Here is a 20,368-nt window from a genome sequence, read left to right as displayed (position 1 = left end):
ATGACACAGCAATTCCACTGCTAAATATATGTCCGAGAGAACTGAAAACATGTTCATACAAAGACCTGCACTTGAATGTTTATAATAGCTAAAAATGGAAGCAACCCCAAAACGGTCGATAGATTAATGGATAAAGAGCGGTATATCCATATAATAGAATATTATTCAGCCATAAAAAGGAATGCAATTCTAATGCATGCTACAACATGGATGAACTCTGAAATCATGCTAAGTGAAAGAAGTCAGACACAATAAGTCATAAGTGATATGACTGCATTTATATAAAATGTCAAGAATAGGCAAATACATAGACAGAAAGTAGATTAGTATTTGCCAGAGGCTAGAGAGAGAAGGAAGCAATGGGGGTGATTACTAATGAGCATAGGATTTCTTTTTGAGGTAACAAATACATTTCAAAATTGGAGAGTGGTGATGGTTGTAAGACCCTGTGAGTATACTTAACCCCACTGAATTATAGACTTTAACAGGGTAAATTTTATGCTATGTGAATTATACCCAAATAAATCTGTGATCTTAGGGGTGCCTGGGTGGGCTCAGTCAGTTAAGTGTCTGACTTCGGCTCAGGTCATGACCTCGCGGTCTGTGAGCTGGAGCCCCGCATTGGGCTCAGTGCTGACAGCTCAGAGCCTGGACATGCTTCGCATTCTGTGATTCTTTTCCCCTCTGCCCCTCTGTGCTCTGTCTCTCTCTCTCCCTCTCAAAAACAAGTAAACATTAAAAAAATTAAAAATAAATAAAAATAAAAAGAGAGCATAGAAATTGTGGTTATGGGAGGTGAAGCTGGTTATGATGAATAAAACAACAGATAACAAGCAAAAATATAGAGGTGGAAACCATAGTTCTTCACGACAGAGGGGAGAGGCTTGATTCTGGCTTTGGAAATGAATAAGAGAGGTTAGACTGTGGAAATATAATAGAAGAGAAAAAAATGCACGTGAGACCTAAGAGAGATAAGTAAGCTTAATATGTATATTACCAAGGATTTTTGGTAAAAACTAAACAGCTGGTAGCACCAGGGACAGAAAATTAAAGTCCCAATGAAAGTCCTGGGGAAGATAGGAATTTTATTGAGCTGTACTCAATAAAATAATTAGGTTCTTTGAGTTAACAACTGTTAACAGCCTAAGTACGTATTATAAAGATTTTTCTATTAGAATGGAGAAAGTAAAGAGTAAGACCAGAAATGACCACTGAGGAATCATTCCATATCAACTGAAACTTGTGTGTACACAGTGAGCTTTGCAAGTAAGTCCCAGGGAAGAAGGGATAAGCCCAATCACCTCATTCTTGGGTAATAGTCACAATTACCTTCTCATTCCTTCACTCCACTTCTTCAAACAGCTGTCTGTGGCATGTGGGTAGCATAGTTTGAAGTGCAGCAGGTGTTTGTAATTTCCTTTCTCAAGGTCACAGGTGACTATGCCAGTGCACTCGATAAACCACAGCTTCTGGGCCCCTTTCTTCCCACTAAACCCCAAGATCCCCTTCTCACATCCAGATTACTCTCTGCCACTTATATGACTTTAACTCACCCACTGCTATTAAAATTGAATTATTTCCAGGAAATCTACTAAGACTCTATCCACTAACCTCAAATCGTATCTGATTAAAACTTCTTGGTGGGTAGATGGGATATTTTCCAAAATATTTTTTGCAATTGGCTTTCTTAGATAACTTCCATGTTAGATTTATTAGGAGGGAAGAATTGTATTTGGTTGTACACCCCCCCCCCCTCAAATCCAGGGCCTCATGGCCCTTTTTAGCTGTTACTGTGGTCAGCCTTTCCTGTAGTGCTTAGCTGCCCTTCATGACCACCTCCGCCCAATCTTGTTACAAGTTACAGTGATGACACAAAGATCAGAGGAGACAATATACAGTATAAAGCCAGGCTCTTAAAACCATAAATTGTTTTTATAAGTGCTAACTGCTGTCAACATTACCAGAACTGTTCCCAATTTCCACAGAATCTGCCTTGTGCCACTGAGTAACATTAGAATGTAATGGTTTATTCACATTAGCTGATTCTGCTTTTAAGGGAGTTAATATTTTTGGTTCATCTACCATAATTCATTAACATATTCAATTTAAATATTTCTAGAAGAAGCTTAAAGACCTTTTGTGTCTCAGTTCCCTCACTGGCAAACGATGATAATAGTGACATTTTTATTTTATACAACTGTTATGATATTCAAATGAAACAACTTATTCAAATGAAATAACACTTGGCACAGTGCTTGACAAACAGTAAGCGCCTAATAAATGTTAGGTATAATTACTATATAACCCCTAAAGTTATTCAAGGTATCATAGAGCAATGGTGTTTTATAGCAAAATATTTCTGTAGAATACCCACACCTATGAACATGGCCATATTTTCTAAACCAAACAGATCTACTAACACCAACTCCATTTCCAAAAAACAAAATTTTATTTCTAGGCTTGGCAAATAAGCTCTGAATCCAGAAAAGGCCCTCAGAGAAGTCGGCTAATGTTGCCATAAAATATCACACCAGGCAGAGCTATGGTGAGACAAGAAAACTTCATGAAGTTTCATTCAAAACACAGAACAAGAAGTTTCATTTCCTCCAGGGATTTATCTCACTTAATCTTTATGCATCAAACCAATCTGTGACCCAATTATGCGGTTATACCAGGAGGTGTCTGCATTACTGAATGCTGTGCTATTTCTGCCAAAGACGGATCTCTGGGGATCCTGAGATAATGGCAGCGTAAAGAGCATCCAGGAAGAGGAACATGCATGTTTTTACCAAGACAAAAAAATGGATCTGTGGAACATTAATAGTGCCAGATGCCACATGTCCATCTAGGCAGGAAAAACAGAGCACTAGTTGGAGGACTTTTGATTACATTTCTCCCAAAATGGAAACTAATATTCAGGGATGATGAACGTGGAGTTTTTTCTTTTCTAAATGATTGCTTCCTTCATGTGATGGCATGATTGAGGCAAGTTTTGGTTTCTGCAATGGACTATATTAACACTTCCTTAAAGAACCAAATTTTACACTGATTGTAAGGAAAATTTCAAGTAATCACCAAATCTTGTTTGATTTATTTATTTATTTATTTATTTATTTATTTATTTAATTTATTCATTCATTCATTCATTCATTCATTCAATTTATTTTTACCAAATCTTATTTTAAATGACAGGCAAGTAAATGCTTTGCTAAAGCACATAATGCAATTAACACTGAAATTTCTTTGAAATCATAACATCCCCCTAACAAAATTGCCCATATATAAATAGTTATTTTTATTTTGTTCACTGTTCAATATTTTTCTAATGTTTTGAATAAACACAATTAGTAAGTGGTATTATTAAATCTGTCAGTGTTAAAGAGTTTGGGGAAGAGCTATTATCATACCTGAGAAAAAAATTCAGAATTCAAAAGAATTTTCACAGGCTGGATACTGAGCCCAAAATGAATTGATGAAATTCAACAAGGATGAATAACTATACACTTAGGGTTAAATGGTATTAAGCTAATATCTGAAAGATCATTGTGTGCTGGACACTGTACTCAGTACCTAAAACAACAGAACAACACTAATGAGGAAGGTACTATTATTAACTCCATTCTAGATAAGAGGATGCTGAGGCACAGATCTGTAAATAATGGGAAATACGTTTTGACAGCACAAGCTTAAAACTTTAAGGAGTTATGGTAGGTCACAATTCAATATCAAACACAATATCCAGATTACAGAAACCAATGGTAATCACTATATTTTTCACTGCAATTGGAATATTTAAGTTCACTGCTGGATATCAGTTTTCCAAAGAATGTAAACAAACTGGAATGGAATCAGCATAGAGTAAGATGAATAGAAGAAAATGGGTATACTTAACCTAAAAAAGAGACGGTCAAGATAAAATAGATGCTCCCAGCATCTTAAGAGCTGCATTTACAGAAGAGGAATCTGGGGCGCCTGGGTGGCTCAGTCAGATAAGCGTCCATCTCTCGATTTTGGCTCAGATCATAATCTTGCGTTTTGTGAGTCTGAGCCCCACCCTGGGCTCCTCACTGACCTGTGGACCCTGCTTGGGATTCTTTCTCTCTTCCTCTCTCTCTGCCCCTCCCGTGCACTTTCTCTCTCTCAAAATAAATAAGTAAATAAACTTAAAAAAATAAAAAAAAAGAAAGAGAACCTGATTTGGTCTACCATGGTCTAGAAGCCAAGATACTATTTGTAGTAAAGCACAAACTTGGGCAATTAATGAAAACACAATGCTTACAAGGTAGAACCAGTTTTTGCTTATCAGGAAACAATGTATCCACAAGTAAAAGGATTTTGTCTTTCTCAGTGACACATCTTTCTCATATGTTGATGCTAAATAAGTACAAATGTGTAGAGACCAGAAATGCCTCAACACTTGTTATCACAATATCCCATTATTAAGAAATATTGTAGTCTATTGAAAAGTCTTGGTGCAAAAACTCTGAGGCTTCTCGGTAACATGTTAACAAGGAAAAGACTTTCCTGGCTCTGTATTTACTATCAGTGATGCTGGATGAACCTCTTCACTTTTCAGTGCCTCAGTTTCCTAATTTATAAAGTGGGAATAATGATACCTACCTGAGAATTATACAGATGGAGAGAGAGTAGATATAAAGAAACACTGGTAACACCGTAAGTATTCAATACATGTATATCATTAATGTTCACAATAAACATTAATAAATAATTTTTTAAAAAGTTTGTTTTTCCCAGGCTTCAAGCTATACTATAAAGTTGTAATCATCAAGACAGTATGGTACTGGCACAAGAACAGACACTCAGATCAATGGAACAGAATAGAGAACCCAGAAATGGTCCCATTGTCAAACTAATCTTTGACAAAGCAGGAAAGAATACCCAATGGAATAAAGACAGTCTCTTCAGCAAGTGGTGCTGGGAAAACTGGACAGTGACATGCAGAAGAATGAACCTGGACCACTTTCTCACACCATACACAAAAATAAACTCAAAGTGGATGAAAGACCTCAATGTAAGACAGAAAGCCATCAAAATCCTTGAGGAGAAAGCAGGCAAAAACGTCTTTGATCTTGGCTGCAGCAACTTCTTACTCAACACGTCTCCAGAGGCAAGGGAAACAAAAGCAAAAATGAACTATTGTGACCTCATCAAAATAAATAAAAAACTTCTGCACAGTGAAGGAAACAATCTGCAAAACTAAAAGGCAACCGACAGAATGGGACAAGATATTTGCAAATGACATATCAGATAAAAGGTTAGTATCCAAAATCTATAAAGAACTTATCAAACTCAACACCCAAAAAACAAATAATTCAGTGAAGAAATGGGCAAAAGACATGATAGACACTTCTCCGAGGAAGACATCCAGATGGCCAACAGACACATGAAAAAATGCTCAACATCACTCATCACCAGGGAAATACAAATCAAAACCACAATGAGATACCACCTTACACCTGACAGAATGGCTAACATTAACAACTCAGGCAACGACAGATGTTGGCGAGGATGCGGAGAAAGAGGATCTCTTTTGCATTGTTGGTGGCAATGCAAGCTGGTGCAGCCACTCTGGAAAACGGTACGGAGGTTCCTCAAAAAACTAAAAATAGAACTACCCTATGACCCAGCAATGGCACTACTAGGCATTTATCCACGGGATACAGGTGTACTGTTTCGAAGGGACACATGCACCCCCATGTTTATAGCAGCACCATCAACAATAGCCAAAGTATGGAAAGAGCCCAAATGTCCATCTATGGATGCATGGATAAAGAAGATGTGGTATATATATACAATGGAGTATTACTCGGCAATCAAAAAGAATGAAATCTTGCCATTTGCAACTACGTGGCTGGAACTGGAGGGTATTATGATAAGTGAAATTAGTCACAGAAAGACAAAAATCATATGACTTCACTCATATGAGGACTTTAAGAGACCAAACAGATGAACAGAAGGAAGGGCAACAAAAAATAATATAAAAACAGGGAGGGGGACAAAACAGAAGAGACTCATAAATATGGAGAACAAACTGAGGGTTACTGGAGGGGTTGTGGGAGGGGAGATGGGCTAAATGGGTAAAGGAATCTACTCCTGAAATCACTGCTGCAGCTAATTTGGATGAAAATTTTAAAAAATAAAAAATTAAATTAAAAAAATAAACCTCTTGTAGATCCTGGCAAAAAAAAAAAAAATGTTTGTTTTGAGCGAGACTGCGCGCACCATGTGCGCATGAGCAGGGGGGCTGAAAGAGAGGGAGAGAGAGAATCCCAAGCAGGCTCCACGTGGTCAACACAGAGCCTCATGTGGAGCTCAATCTCACAAACCGTGAGATTATGACTTAAGCCAAAATCAAGAGAGATGCTCAACCGACTGAGCCACTGAAGCTCCCAATGAATAGTAATTTGATAAAATTCTTGGAGATTCAGGATCATTAAGAGTATCGGTAATATAATAATGGGTAGTAATAATGTGTGCAATGTACTGTACTCAGATTGTAGTGCTGAACAAGAACATGCAAAATCACTCTTTTAACAAACTGGTGCTTGTCAGAGGGGCAGACAGGCAAAATGGATGAAAGCGGGGGGGTATGGATTTCCAGTTATGTACTGAATAAATCACGGGGACAAACAGTACAGCACAGGGAATATAGTCAATGGTATTGTGATAGTGATGTATGGTGACAGATGGTAGGCACACTTGTGAGCACAGCATAACTACAGAGTTGTTGAATCACAATATTGTACACCTGAAACTAATGTAACATTGTGTGTTAACTACACTTCAATAAAAATAAAATAAAATGCCAAATTGTAGAGTTGTTAAAACAAAAAACAAAAATAAAACCCAAACTCCTTCTCTTGATGTATTACATACTTTACTATGGAGATAAATTCCTTTATTTTTTATATGTTTTTCTGCTATAAGACCTCACAATGGGGAAAACTTGTGAATTAAATATAACAGGGTTTGTGGAAAAGATGTGGTTGTTGCAGACTACTTAAAATCTATGCAGCTTTGTAACTAGGGCACTGACAGAAACAGTAACAATCTTAAACTATGTACTAATGTGGTGTTAAATCTTGGCTGGTGTTAAATCTTTGAACTCAACATTATTGCCAGTCCATCCTGAGACTGCAGCCCGTAAGCAGCATCCATGAGACCTCTTCTGAAATGCAGGTCCTTGAAAGGATTTACTGTCAACAGAGACCAGTTCATCAAAATTAAAAAGCCAACCCAGGTTTTAGACTTCATCAATCAAATGACAATTTTTTTGAAATTAGGAGAAATGTCTTAGCTGCTTCTTCATTTGTATTAGCAGTTACTAAAGCTACTAAAATGGCCACTCAAAAAGGTACTTTAGCTTTTAAAAACTGCTCGGTCTTGGGGTGCCTGAGTGGCTCAGCCGGTTAAGAGTCTGACTCCTGATTTAGACTCAAGTCATGATCGCATGGTTCATGAAATTGAGCCCCAGGTTCGGCTCCACGCTGACAACACAGAGCCTGCTTGGGATTCTCTCTTTCAAAATAAGTAGAAAAATATTGCTTGGTCTTTCCATTAGACTGAGAAAGCTGGCCTCTGATTGCTTTCACAGTTAAAATACGCAGAAAAAATTCCTCTGCTTTCATACTGACATTATCCATTTATTAATGCACACAAGCTAACTGAAACCATAGAAACACACAGAAATACAGACTGTACTTACTTATGACAACAGTAAGTACTACAAAGAAAACAGGTTGGGGGTTAAGCAGGTGATTTGGGCAAGGCATATCAGCACTTCGAAGCCCTGTGTGGCATTAAATGGGGCTCCCGCCTTCTGGCTCCTGTCTTCCCAGTTTAAGTCTGTAAGGGAGCAGACACCCTCTAGCACTTGTTCTTTTTGCTGCTTGCAGGGGGGAAATGACCAAAATGATTCCTCTGGAGTAAGGACCTATGGGAACCATGTGTTCATACTTCTAGGTATCTCGTTGGCTTCCCTAAGAAAGTACCTCACCTAGAATCAAAACTAAAATGATTTTAATTTTTGTTTTCAAATGCTTAAGATATGCTATTTAAAAATATTTAGGCTCTTTTGACTTCTTGAGTCATGGTTTTGATTAGCCTATTCCTCAAGTTCTACCAATTTGTGTAACTGGATGTGCCATTTCCTGTGTTAGGAAAAATAGTGAAAGAGTTTAAAATGGACAAAAAAAGATTGCGGGACATTCCTTCAATAGAATATCAGGCAGCCTGGCCAGTGCCTTTTCCCCACTCTACTACACATGCTGTCTAAACCATCTGTTGGCTCACTTGCACAGATATCTGAACACCATATTCTATTGCTTGGCATCATTTCACCACGTACTGGGCTTACGAAGGTGGAGAGATTCAGTCCTATAGGAAGGGACTTAGTTTTTGATCTACTGAAGGCAGCTAGCCTGTGTCCACCACATAAGCGGCACAAAATTTCCAATAGCAATGATGGTGATGGGCATTTGTTACAGGACGTGGTGAACATAAATGCCATGTGTATAACATAAGGAAATGAATTCTAACTGAATCCTGAGGACGAGCTGAAGGAGAGAAATGATGATTGTGCACTCAAGAGATGACTATCAGAGATTTGCTTAATTTTTATGCTTTAGTATGTTCTTTCCTAACAGTAAGGGCAGCTGAAAAAGATACACAGAACTTTAGATCCAGAAATGGACTTGAAAGATCAACTTCTTCAACCTAATTTTACCAACTAGATAAGTAAGTCCCTTGGCAATGGACCTTGCCACAAATGCCCTACCCTACTCCTCTGCCAAATGCTAAAATCTGGTCTGCATCTTTCTACTGCCCCATTTATATTGCTAGACATTTTCTTCTGAGAAATATTCATTTTGAATGTAATACTATTGTATAAATACCTATATTTCATTTTTCACTTTTGAAGAACATGGAAAAACAATTACTTTGCACTCTATATAGATTAATCTCATGACAACTCTTTTTGCTAAATGCTACTTTCTTTTGTGAAGTAAGTCAGTGACAAACACAGACGGCTGAGTGAACTGCTATTCTATTTTCCATCCTCCTCTTGTAACAGGCTTCCTGAATTCATCCAGTTCTTCATGCCTCCTAGTGTGACCATCTAGCTTCCTTTCTAGGGCCCTGTTCCCATCTCTCCCAAAGCTTCTGTCTATGAATGACAGAACAAAACTCCCTCCATTTCCACCCTCCCCAGACTTCCAACATGCTACACTATTCCTGATCTCTTTTGACATTCTTCTCATTTCATCCGTCTTCTGTGAAGGTTCTTCTTCCAACCTTTAGAATATGGACATCCCTCAGGTCCTGCCTGTCTCTTTGCTCTTATTTATTCCTATAGTTTCATCATATTTTCATGTATTCAGCTAAGCATTATTTAATGACAGTGTATAAGCAATGGTACGACAGACACGGTCCCTGCTTTCATGGAATCTACATCCTATTGAGGAAGACTGGTGATAAACAAGAAAACAACTAAATAAAAAATTACAAATGGGGATAAATATTAAGAAGGAAAAAACAAGGTACAATAATAAAGACTAATCGGGGAGTATCTACTTCAGATAGAGCGGTAAAGGAAAGTCCTTTGAAAAGTTGACATTTACTGGGATCTAAAGAAAAAGGCTGTTACGCAAAAGGTGTGTATATTCCTGGCAGAGAGACCAAATGCTCAAAGGTCTACAGGTGAGTGGGAGAGAGCTTGGCTGTGTTTGAGAAACTCGGAGCAGAGAGTATCATAGGGTAATGGTGGAGAGGTAAGTAGTGACCAGATCATGCAAGGCCCTACAGGCCCTGGGTTTTATTCTAAACATAAGAAGTTACTGAAGAGTGTTAAGCCAGAGGGTAAGCCATTATGACTTAGACTTTAAAAAGATCACTCTGGCTGTCATGACTTTCAGACTGATGAATACCAACACATGAGGTATGAGGTATGAGGGTTGCCCAACATAGTCCCAGTTTAGGCCCGTTGTCCTGGTGTAACTGGACTTCTATACCAACTCCTTTTGAGTCAGAATATGTAGTAAGTACATAAATACTAAAGCAAACTTTAAAAAATGAACACAGAAAAACAAAGAAGGTTGGTCAAGACACAGGCAGGCTTTGTGGCAACCTTGATCAGATTCCCTTGTCTCTGATGCCCCTGACCCAGGTGGGACCCTGGTGTCCTCCCTTTGATTACTGACCTAGTTTTACTTCTCAGGCTTGTGCTATGTTCTTGTCCTCAATATCTGGCCATCTCTTGTGATGAAATAATATTCAGTATCTGGTATACAAAAATATATTGAGTGGGGTGCAATGCATCTTAACTCATTTATTCCTCATAATAATCCTTGAGGTAGGTATTATCCCTACTTACAGATGAGAAAACTGAAGAACAAAGAGTGAAAGAAGCTTGCCTAAAGTCATGTACAGCAAAAGTAGCCAAACAGGACATGAAGCCAGGTAATATGGTTCCGAACTCAAGCGTTCTTCATCCCGAGTTGTCAGCACAGAGCCCGAAGCAGGGCTCGAACTCACAAACTGCGAGATCATGACCTAAGCCTAAGTCAGATGCTTGACCCACTGAGCCACCCAGGCGCCCCTTCATCCCGCTCTTCTAATACTGTTACTTAATGTGAGAGGCCCAGACACATTTAGGGAACTGCAAGTAGCTCAGAGTATTGGGGAAAAGCTGGAAATAAGTTTAAAAAAGTAGTAGTAGGACATCAAATGGCATGCTAAATAGCTTAGTTTTCAACTGGTAGGATATGGGGTGCACCATAGGATCCTAAATGCATGGCCATTCTTATCTTTTGGATAAATAGTTCTGTGGAGAATGGATTTGGAAGGTGAGTAAGAGGAGACTGGTTTCTGACTCAGCTTGTTATAGAGACTGGATATGTGCCTCCTTCCTGCATGGGGTTTTTGAGTGACTGTTGTCAAGAATCTGCTTGCTCCCTGCCCATGATGACAGAAGGACTTCCCACAACCTCTGCCCAGGCCTTCTGACTACTGCTTCTCCCGTCTGGACTTCAGAGCTATAGAGTCTGGCTCTATGAAGCACAGCAAAGTTAGAACTTCAAACTCATCCTCTCTTCTGAGTTCTAAGCCTATATTCTCAGTTCTTTGAACATTTCTACTTGTTTATGGCCTCTGGCTACCTGAAATTTAGCATTCTCTAAAAATCATCAAGTCAGAAGAGAATTAGGGAAAAAAGTCTAAGAAAAACATAAATGTCAGAAGAGTATGCTAGTGGGAAAAATCTACATGAAGCATCATAATTTACAACATGTGGAAAAGCAACTAACATCTACAATACTTAATAAAATTGTTATATTATGGACAACTCATAAGTGATCTTAAAGGAAGACCTATTTTGCATTTGTATTCGAATTTCAACAGGACTGCTTTGAATTGCTACTTTATTGATAAGTGAAATACATTCTTTTATGACAAGTTATAAATGCTTATAGTTTATCGGTTCCCTCTCCACCCTGCAATTACCTACAGGAAGAGATTGGCCATGGTTTTATTTTATGAGTTTTATAGGGGCACATTCACCCCAGTTTGCATACTATGAATTCCTGGAAAATTCTACAGACTGGAAAAAAAGAAAGTGCTTTCTTCACATCAAAAGAAGCATTTCACTTGAACTTCTGTATTTATCCATAAATATACAGCCCCAAGTACTATGTTAAAATGTGAAAGACAAATTTTACATAAATATATGTATAAGGCATAGTATACTTGTGTGCAATAATAGAATATATAGCAATCTTGTGAACTTGCATAGTGGGCTAAACAATGACCCAAACCTAACAACAAAGACAACTTAAAATGTCACAGAGGGGCACTCAGGTGGCTCAGTTCGTTGAGCATCCAACTCCTGGTTTCAGCTCAGGTCATGATCTCATGGCTCGTGAGACTGAGCCCTGCCTCAGGTTCTGCACTGACAGTGTGGAGCCTTGGAAGTCTCTCTCTCCCCCTCTGTCTGCCCCTCCCCCACTCATGCTCTCTTTCCTTCTCTCAGAATAAACTTAAAAAAAAATGTTGTAGAATAAAGATAGATTATCATAGAATCCAAAAGAGTCTTAGAATAAATTTTAATTTGTAGGATTCAGATCAACACCTTTACGAGTAAGTTTAGTGTAAACGGCAAGCAACATCATGAACATCTCAGATATTTTTCCAGAATAGTAAAATACTGTAAAACATATTAAAATTTACTACTGATGAAACATTACATGACAAAAACTTGTCAATCAAGCCCTGAGAAAACCTAGAAGTATAACTGCAGAATGAATAAATTAAAAGTTTGTTAAATGCAACTTACAAAATGAAGAATAATGAATGAATAAATTTCTAATCAGACTAGGATATTTTAATTTCTAATAATTAATGAAATATTTAGATGGATGGCAAAAGTATCCCATAACTGGTATAATCTTAATGAGACAGCCTGGATTTTGTTTCAATCCGTTGTGGCTGATGCAAGCTGTAATTATATACACTGCCAGAAAATCCATTTGTTATAAGAAAATTTGTTCTCATTAATGCGGATTGTGGGATCACTGAATAAAAGAGGAAGAAAGGAGTAGTATTAACTAGCGTTACAGGTTTGGAATGCAGGAGCTTTATAAAAATCAGCAATCAATTCAACAGGCCATGCTGATGCTTGAATTTTTAACATACCAGTTTTCACTAGAAGAGATTCAAAAACAATTCTTCTCAAATCACTAAAAATTCTGTACATATTCAGCATGGCTTATCGTGTTTTAATTCCAACAGAAAACATATAAAGCTATGGGAAGTTCCATGCATATAGCAGGCTATGGGCAGGTTTGTAATAATCTCAATAAGACCAAAGATTTACAGAGACTTCCTTATGCTAGTTGTGATTTTTCTCTGATTTACAAATGAGTCCTTCATTTAAAGTGAATATGAGACTCAAGCCTGTGCTTACTTAACTATTAACTAACTTTTACACCTGCCTCGCAGGGTTCAGACAATGACCTCTGATTAATCTGAGTCTGATATTATCCTTAACAGCAACTCGTTCTTAAAGTGGCATGATCTAATTATTTTCATGTAATCTAATATCATGACTGTCTAATGTCTTATTTGCTTTTCCTATAATAGTAAAGTGTTTGAGTGACTACCATTCAGGACAAAAAGAAAGCCACACATTTAACCATCAAATCTGAACTAGGACATCAGGTATAAAGAAAATAAAAGAAAATCTGAATATATGAGTAGGTAAAACAGGCTACCTTCGCAAAAGAACTGTTAGGCTGATGTCCAATGTCTCACCCAAAACACTAAATACCAGAAAAGCAAAAGAGGATCAATTTCCATAATGTTCTGAGGGGAAAAGTTTATGTCCAAATAATTAAAAACCCTAGCAAACTCTTATTCAAAGACAACTAAGACATTTTAAAACATGTAGACTCAGATACTCAGATAATATACCTCTCACATTATATTTCTGGAAAAAAATAACTTGAAAATATACTGTTGGATATAAACAAAATTAAGAGCTCAAAATGCAAAAAAAAAAAGTGAATAGTGAGGTTTGATTCTCTTTGAAGGAGGAGGTCATGCCATGTGGGGATATTCTGTTTTACTTCTACTGAAGGCATCTCAAAAACACACAAGGTATTATTTAATGTCAGAAAGAAAAAAATTCCAAACAAAAAAATTAAAGCTCATGTGTTAAATGAACAACAACAACAAAAAGAAACAAGACAGTTAAAAAGAGAGTGGGAGAGAACACAACAAAGAGGTGGTTTTGTTTTCAGGCTAACCTATACTTAAAGAACACCGCATCACATTAGAACACTATAGGATCAAACTCTCCTCCATAACCATAGACTTACTGAAAAGTTCATTCCGATTTGGAATGTCAAGAAACACAGTTTTTGATAGAGGCCTGAAAAAGTCTCATTTCCCTCACCTGCTGAACTGCTGTAATTAGCATCTAGCACTCTCTGGGACCCAAACCATCTGCGGTGGTTCTCGGAGCAACAGGAAAGTGGAGGTGGTAACATACAGAGAGAGGTGACCTGGAGGCTGGTGGTTAGGAACGAGGTCCAGGAAGTCACTCAGGGACCTGGCCTCAGCCATTCTAAAACCCTGGTCCACCGCCTTCTTATCTTTTCTCAGGACCCCAGAGTATCTCTCCTTTTTGGGCTAGAGTAGTACCAGGTTTGAACTTACAAATACTCTACTTTATTAAAGTTTTCCGACAGACTTTTTCCTATTTCTTTTATCTCTAAATATCTTCTTCTCTTAAACCCTTTAAGCAAAACAAGGGCACACACATACAAAGGATGGAAATTAGGTAACACTATTTCCGTGAAAATCAGACTTTTCCTCTCTTGGGGACCAGAAGACACTGGGTAATGAACAGACTTGTGATTCTATTTAGAGGTTATGGACAAAAGGCCAAAGTTAACTGTCAGCAAGGTAGGGGACTTTTTGGGAATGAGGGGGCAGTAGTAAACTAAGTAAATGAGTAAACTAAGGAGTTTGTAGTAAAGAGACTGAAGGAGCTCAGAAAAACATACCAAAATGCAGCCTGGCTCAAGTGAGGGCTTGGAGAACCAATGCATGTTTGAGGTGTGCCTGTATAAACCAAATATATTAAAACTTACAGCTTTATAGATCAGAAATGTTATTAATATATTAGGAGCTACAATTTAATAATCCAACTGAAAAAACATAAAGAAAGACCAACAATACCTAAACCCTTATGTATTAGATTTTGTTTGGTTCTTTGGAGTCATTCTGAGACTGTTAGGGCATTACTGTAAACATTAATGCCATTATTTCTCATGATTTCATGAGAAGTCAGTTCCATTATTTCATCATTTAGTTAAGATGGAAATCTACAATCAGCCTACAGAGTAAAACAAAAAAACTGTTAGGTTACACTTTTCTGAGTTCTAGAATGTACCAAAAAACCCCCCAACAAAACCAGAAATGGAAACACAGGTGCTGTAGGAAAGCCTATAGGAATAAACTGAATTTCAAAAGTATGTAAATAATCCAGTAAGTATCTTTTTCAAATACATTAAGGGGTTCCAGTTCAAGATGGTAACACAGGAAGATCCTCAACTTACCTCCTCCCACTGACACACTAAGTCTGTAGCTACATGTGGAACAATTTCCTCTTAAAAAACCAAAAGGCTGGCTGAATGAGGACTACCCCACAGGCAAACAAGAAGAAAACCACATTGAAGCATGTAGGAGATACAACCTTGCCATAAACCCCCACCCCAGTGCAGTGACCCACAACCGACAGAAAAAGTAAAACCTGGAGTTTCTCCCCAAGGAGTAAAGGGTTCAAACCCCACCTCAGACACCTCAACTTTTAAGACCTACACCTGAGAGAAAATAAATTATTTTCCATAATTGCTAGTCTGCATTTTTTAAATATTAAAGAATACAGTGTACATGTTATGACTACTATTTTAGCATACTTACTAAAGTTTAACTGCAACACACACAATAGCCAAGTACTTTTAGGATTACAGTGGTGTTTAATTCCTCAAACACCACTTTTCCAGAGACCCACACAGTAAGTTATCAAACAGGCTGGCTCAATCATATGAATTTATTACAAATGGAAAATGGAGGCAACCTGCCAGTGAGGAAAATATTATCAATAAAATTCAAATATAGTTTAATATTGCCTTTATTTTCATAAAAAAGGCATTACCAAATCTTTCTAACAGGAAATGATGAACTGTATGGAGTATCTAAAAGACTTAATATACAGGAACGATAAGAGAAACAAGATTATGCTCAGTGAAGAATAAGATATATTTTGCTCTGTATTATTTTATGGATCTTTCAAGTGGGAATTGGCCACTGATACATATTTCATTCAAATATTATATTTAGAGAATAGAAAGGAAATTTAATTGTTTTCCTTCTACATTATCTTATACAGTTATCTTTAACATAGTAAATAGGTATTATAATTGTTAAATGCCTTTTGTTATCTGGCAGTAATAGAAGAGGGATAAAAGTTTTCACTTCTATAATAATAAAGCATAGTAATTCATAAGAGAAATGAAACATGATGGCCTGCTTTTACTATTAAAAAATATTCACTCTAAATAATGATGCTAGTGCACAAAATAAAACTCATTTTAAAAAGTGTAAATAAATTTGTGTGAAGATTTATATTAGCTTATTAAAAATCTAAAATATCTTTAAATTAAAAATCATTCTATTTATAATAGTAACATAAACAAGTATCTGCAAAGATGATACCATATCTTATTTTCCCAAATATTGGCAAAAATTAGTATGTTTTCCTCATTAAGTTAGAAAACATGAGGTTAGTTTTCTTGAAGGGGTATAATTTTCGGCAAAAGGGAGGTCAAAAGACTTTTCTACAATGGCATTTTGTGTCCTATAACCAGGATCATTTTGTAGCTTATCAGGTTTAACAATGCAGAAATAGACTGTCTTACCGTTGGTGCTGTATCTACATGATGGTTACAAGGCTTTCTTTCTATGTTGATAATTCCTGTGCAAAGAAAAGATGGTAGATATTTGATTATACCTATCCATTTTATTGTGAAAACATTTATCTCAGTAAGAGGTGACTCCTATAGCTTATAAGGAAAAAAGTCTCATTTGAATGGCAGGATCCTTTAAAGTTCTATCATGAATTCTTTGGTCAGAAACAGTTGGAGAGTTTAGCTAACTAAGAGACCCAACTCAAAGTGAGCTGAGCAAATTTTCCCATTCAAGAGGTGTTTAGCAATAGTCTAAGATGTGTCCATATCCTGCTCTTGGCTCAAAAATTATACCATTATCTCCACTCTGCTGCAGAAATTTTTATTTCTGACTTGAGGTCATCAAGTTTTCATACAGAAATATCACAAAGGCTGTAAAAGGAATCACTTCCTTATTTTCTCATAAAGAATAAATAAATCTACTTGAATTTCTCTTTGATCACTTGACTTCCCACTATGTCATATTCTATTTATTCAATCACCATGGAGTATCTGAAAAAAAAAAGTTCCCCCTGATTCTCTCCTTTAAAATGATAATATTGACTGCTAAACTTGAGAAAAATCCTTTTATCATGTGTGGATTTATCTTTTTGTTCCGAATGTCCTCTCCTTCATTTCTTTGTAATAAACAGCTTTTAAGGATATAACACATTGCATCTCATCTATAAAGATACTGGTTCAAAGTCTAGCTCAGGTTAAAAATGAACACAGGTGTGGGTCTCATTTACTTTATAATCTCTGTCCATCAGCAAACCAACAGGTGAGTTAGGACATTAGAATAGTTCTAGTTCCTTCAAATAATGATACAGGCTTTCACATGCAAGGCTGCTTAGAAGTAAGAACTACAAGTATTGTTAGGAGCAATTAGCACAATTTCTGATTGAAACAATAGCTCCTCCCATTTACAGTCATTTAACTCATTCTTTGTCAAGTATGATAAGGGATTATGTGAGAGCATCATAAAACAATCACTTTTTATCACTGTGAAATAATATTTAAAAACGAACAAAGTACCATGAAACACGATTAAAAAATTTTCTTTGTTTCATTTTAAAAATTCAGCTATAATTAGCCAATGAAGTATAAAGCAGTATACTACCTTATACAATCAACTAATATTTACTAAGTGGCTATTTGGTATCAGTGATAAAAGACGAATTATAAAGGATAAATTATAATTTCTGACCTCAAGACTCGAGTAAAACAGAGGATTTGAAAAAAATACTCTAGTATATAGAAATACTAGAGTATTTTTTCAAATACAGAGTATTTGAAATACAAATGTGAAATACAAATACTCTGTATTTGAAAAAATACTACAGAGCAAATTAAAAGTTTTGTCTTAAGAATAATAACAAAATCTTTAAAGTAATTTTTATGCAAAGACATTTTTATTCATAGAGTAACACTGGTCTTGAATAAAAAATTTTTAAAAACCCCAAGTAAACATATTAGAAAATGTTCAGATAATGCTGACTCTTACTGGTAGATTTTAGTAATACTGAAGATATAGAACAAATGGTGAAATCCCCACTTCCCCAGCGCCCACACTCCCCACAACCCTCTCTGGCTGCATCCACTGAGAACAGTCTGGCATGACACAGGCTTTTAATCAAGAGTTAGCAACATCTTACATGTGTGTTCTCACTATTGTAATCTGACTGCTATAAAACTGACCTAGGCTGATTACTAATTTTAAAGTTCTTATCCATTAAGAAAGTAACTTCAAGATGTTGAAAATAAAAACTAAATCTACATCTTCAGCTTATACAATTACAAAGAAAAAACAGCTACGTATTTTACAGTTTCAATTTCAGGATAAGTAGGTGGTGGAAACTAAAAATTTTTAAAGTGGATTATCCAAAGATATAATCTTAGTTTTAAATTTAGATTGCCAATTGAAATAATATGATTTGGAAATACAATTAATACATGTTTGTTCGAGCTTTCAGTAATGAATATACACAAAATAAGCTTAAGAAAAAATGTTCCCAAACAGCTTACTATTTTAAGTACATTTTACCAAAAAAGTCTCCATTTGTATTTTATTTCACTTTCATTAAGTTATGATAATAAGTGAAAGCTCCTAATAAATAGATTGCTGTGCTGGTTATTTTTGTGTGTCAGCTTGGCTAGGCCACAGTCCTGCATATCTGGCCAAACACTCCAGATGTTTCCTTGAAGGTATGTTTTAGATAAGATGAACACTTAAATCAACAGGCTCTGAGTAAAGGAGATTGCTCTCCGTAATGTGAGAGGGTTTCATCCAGTTGGTTGAAGGTCTTAAGAAAAAGAATGACTTCCCCTGAAAGAGAAAAAATTTTGCCAACAGACTGCTTTTGGACTTGAACTATAACTCTTCCCTGGGTCTCCAGGCTATCAGCTGATAGCCTGCCGGCCTGCATAATCGTGTAAACCAATTCCTCAAAATAAATCGATCTATATACACATTCTACTGGTTCTGTTTCTCTGGAGGCTAACTAATACACTTAACTTTTGGGGAAACAATTTAAAAAAATGAAACTACAATTGTTTGTACTTCTTCTAAATTAAATTTTTGTTCACTAATTAATCATGCAGTAATATGGTTAAAAGGTCCAACTTATTATGGTATATTTTAAAAATCCAAATACCTCACAATGAACTTAATATTACATCTGTAGAATAAATTAATCTACCAAATAACAAAATCAATATGTCAATAGATATTTACCACTAGATTATCCAGTCTGACAATCTCTGCTTCTTGATATTTATTTACATTTAATGCAATTACTGATATGGCTATGTTTAAGTCTGCCATCTTGCTATTTTGTTGCATCTAGTTCTGTTCCTTTCTCCTTTCTCCATACTCTTTTGAAATAATCAAATACTTTTACTATTCCATTTTATATCCCCAATGGCTATATTGTTAGCTACACATCTTTATTTTTTTCTTTTAGTGGCTAGAGATTGCAATATGTATCTCTAATTTATTACAGGGCACCCTGAATTATGATTTTGTACTTTACTAACAATATAAATATCTCAAAGCAGTATTATTCCATCTACCCTTCCACCCTTTATGCTATTGTTGTATTTTACCTCCATATGTTATAAACCCCACAACATTTTGCCTGGATACTGTTTTAAATAGTAGTATTTAAGAATGAAAAATCAGCTTTTTATATTTACACATATACTGATCCTTTCCAGTGTTTTCATTCCTTCCTGCAGATCCAAGTTTTCATCTGAGATCATTTCCCTTTAGACTGATGAACTCTTTGTTGAATCTCTCACGGTGTAAATCTGTGGATGACTGGTTGTTTTTTGTTTTTTGTTTTTTTTCTGTAAAGACTTTAGCAGGCATTCATGTATGAAGGCTAATTTTGCTGGATATTGAAATCTAGGTTGATAGCCATTGTCTTTTAGCACTTTACTGATTTTATACCATTGTTTCTTATGAGAACAAGGCCATCATTTCTTACTATTATTCTCTGAATGTCATGCATTTTTTCCTTTGGCTGCTTTTATGATCTTTTCTTTAGGTTTCATTTTCCTCAGTTTATTTAAAATGTACCTAGGTGAGGTTTCACTTATATATATTCTTGGGGTTTGCTAAGCTTTTTATATCTTTTACTTTATTTTCTTTTATTAGAGTTGGAAAATTCTTGGCCTATTAGTTCTTCACCCTATCTTCTCTATTTTCCTTCTGGAATTCCATTTATACATGTTTAGATGATTTGATGCAGTCACACAGGTCTGATGCTCTGTTATTTCCCTCCCCTACCCTGTGCTTCGATTTGGATGATTTTTATTATGTCCTTGAGTTCAAGGATCCT

At 36.2% G+C, this 20,368-nt stretch overlaps 1 protein-coding gene across 7 annotated transcripts in view; it reads right to left on the bottom strand.

The window, feature by feature from the left end:
• The window catches only part of AHI1 (Abelson helper integration site 1), a 203,081-nt gene that overhangs the window by 68,194 nt on the left and 114,519 nt on the right, over positions 1–20,368 (bottom strand). For all 7 annotated transcript variants that reach the window (XR_008298323.1, XR_003419329.2, XM_027056817.2 and 4 more), the window contains one exon: positions 16,500–16,555. Coding sequence is in view for 5 of the 7 variants with exons in the window: in XM_027056817.2 (XP_026912618.2) it covers positions 16,500–16,555 (56 nt within the window). In the remaining 2 variants the exon portion in view is untranslated. The remainder of the gene's footprint in view (positions 1–16,499; positions 16,556–20,368) is intronic.

This window comes from Acinonyx jubatus, chromosome B2 (genome assembly GCF_027475565.1).
Source record: "Acinonyx jubatus isolate Ajub_Pintada_27869175 chromosome B2, VMU_Ajub_asm_v1.0, whole genome shotgun sequence".
NCBI lineage: Eukaryota > Metazoa > Chordata > Mammalia > Carnivora > Felidae > Acinonyx > Acinonyx jubatus.
This window is presented reverse-complemented; position numbering and strand designations above follow the sequence as displayed.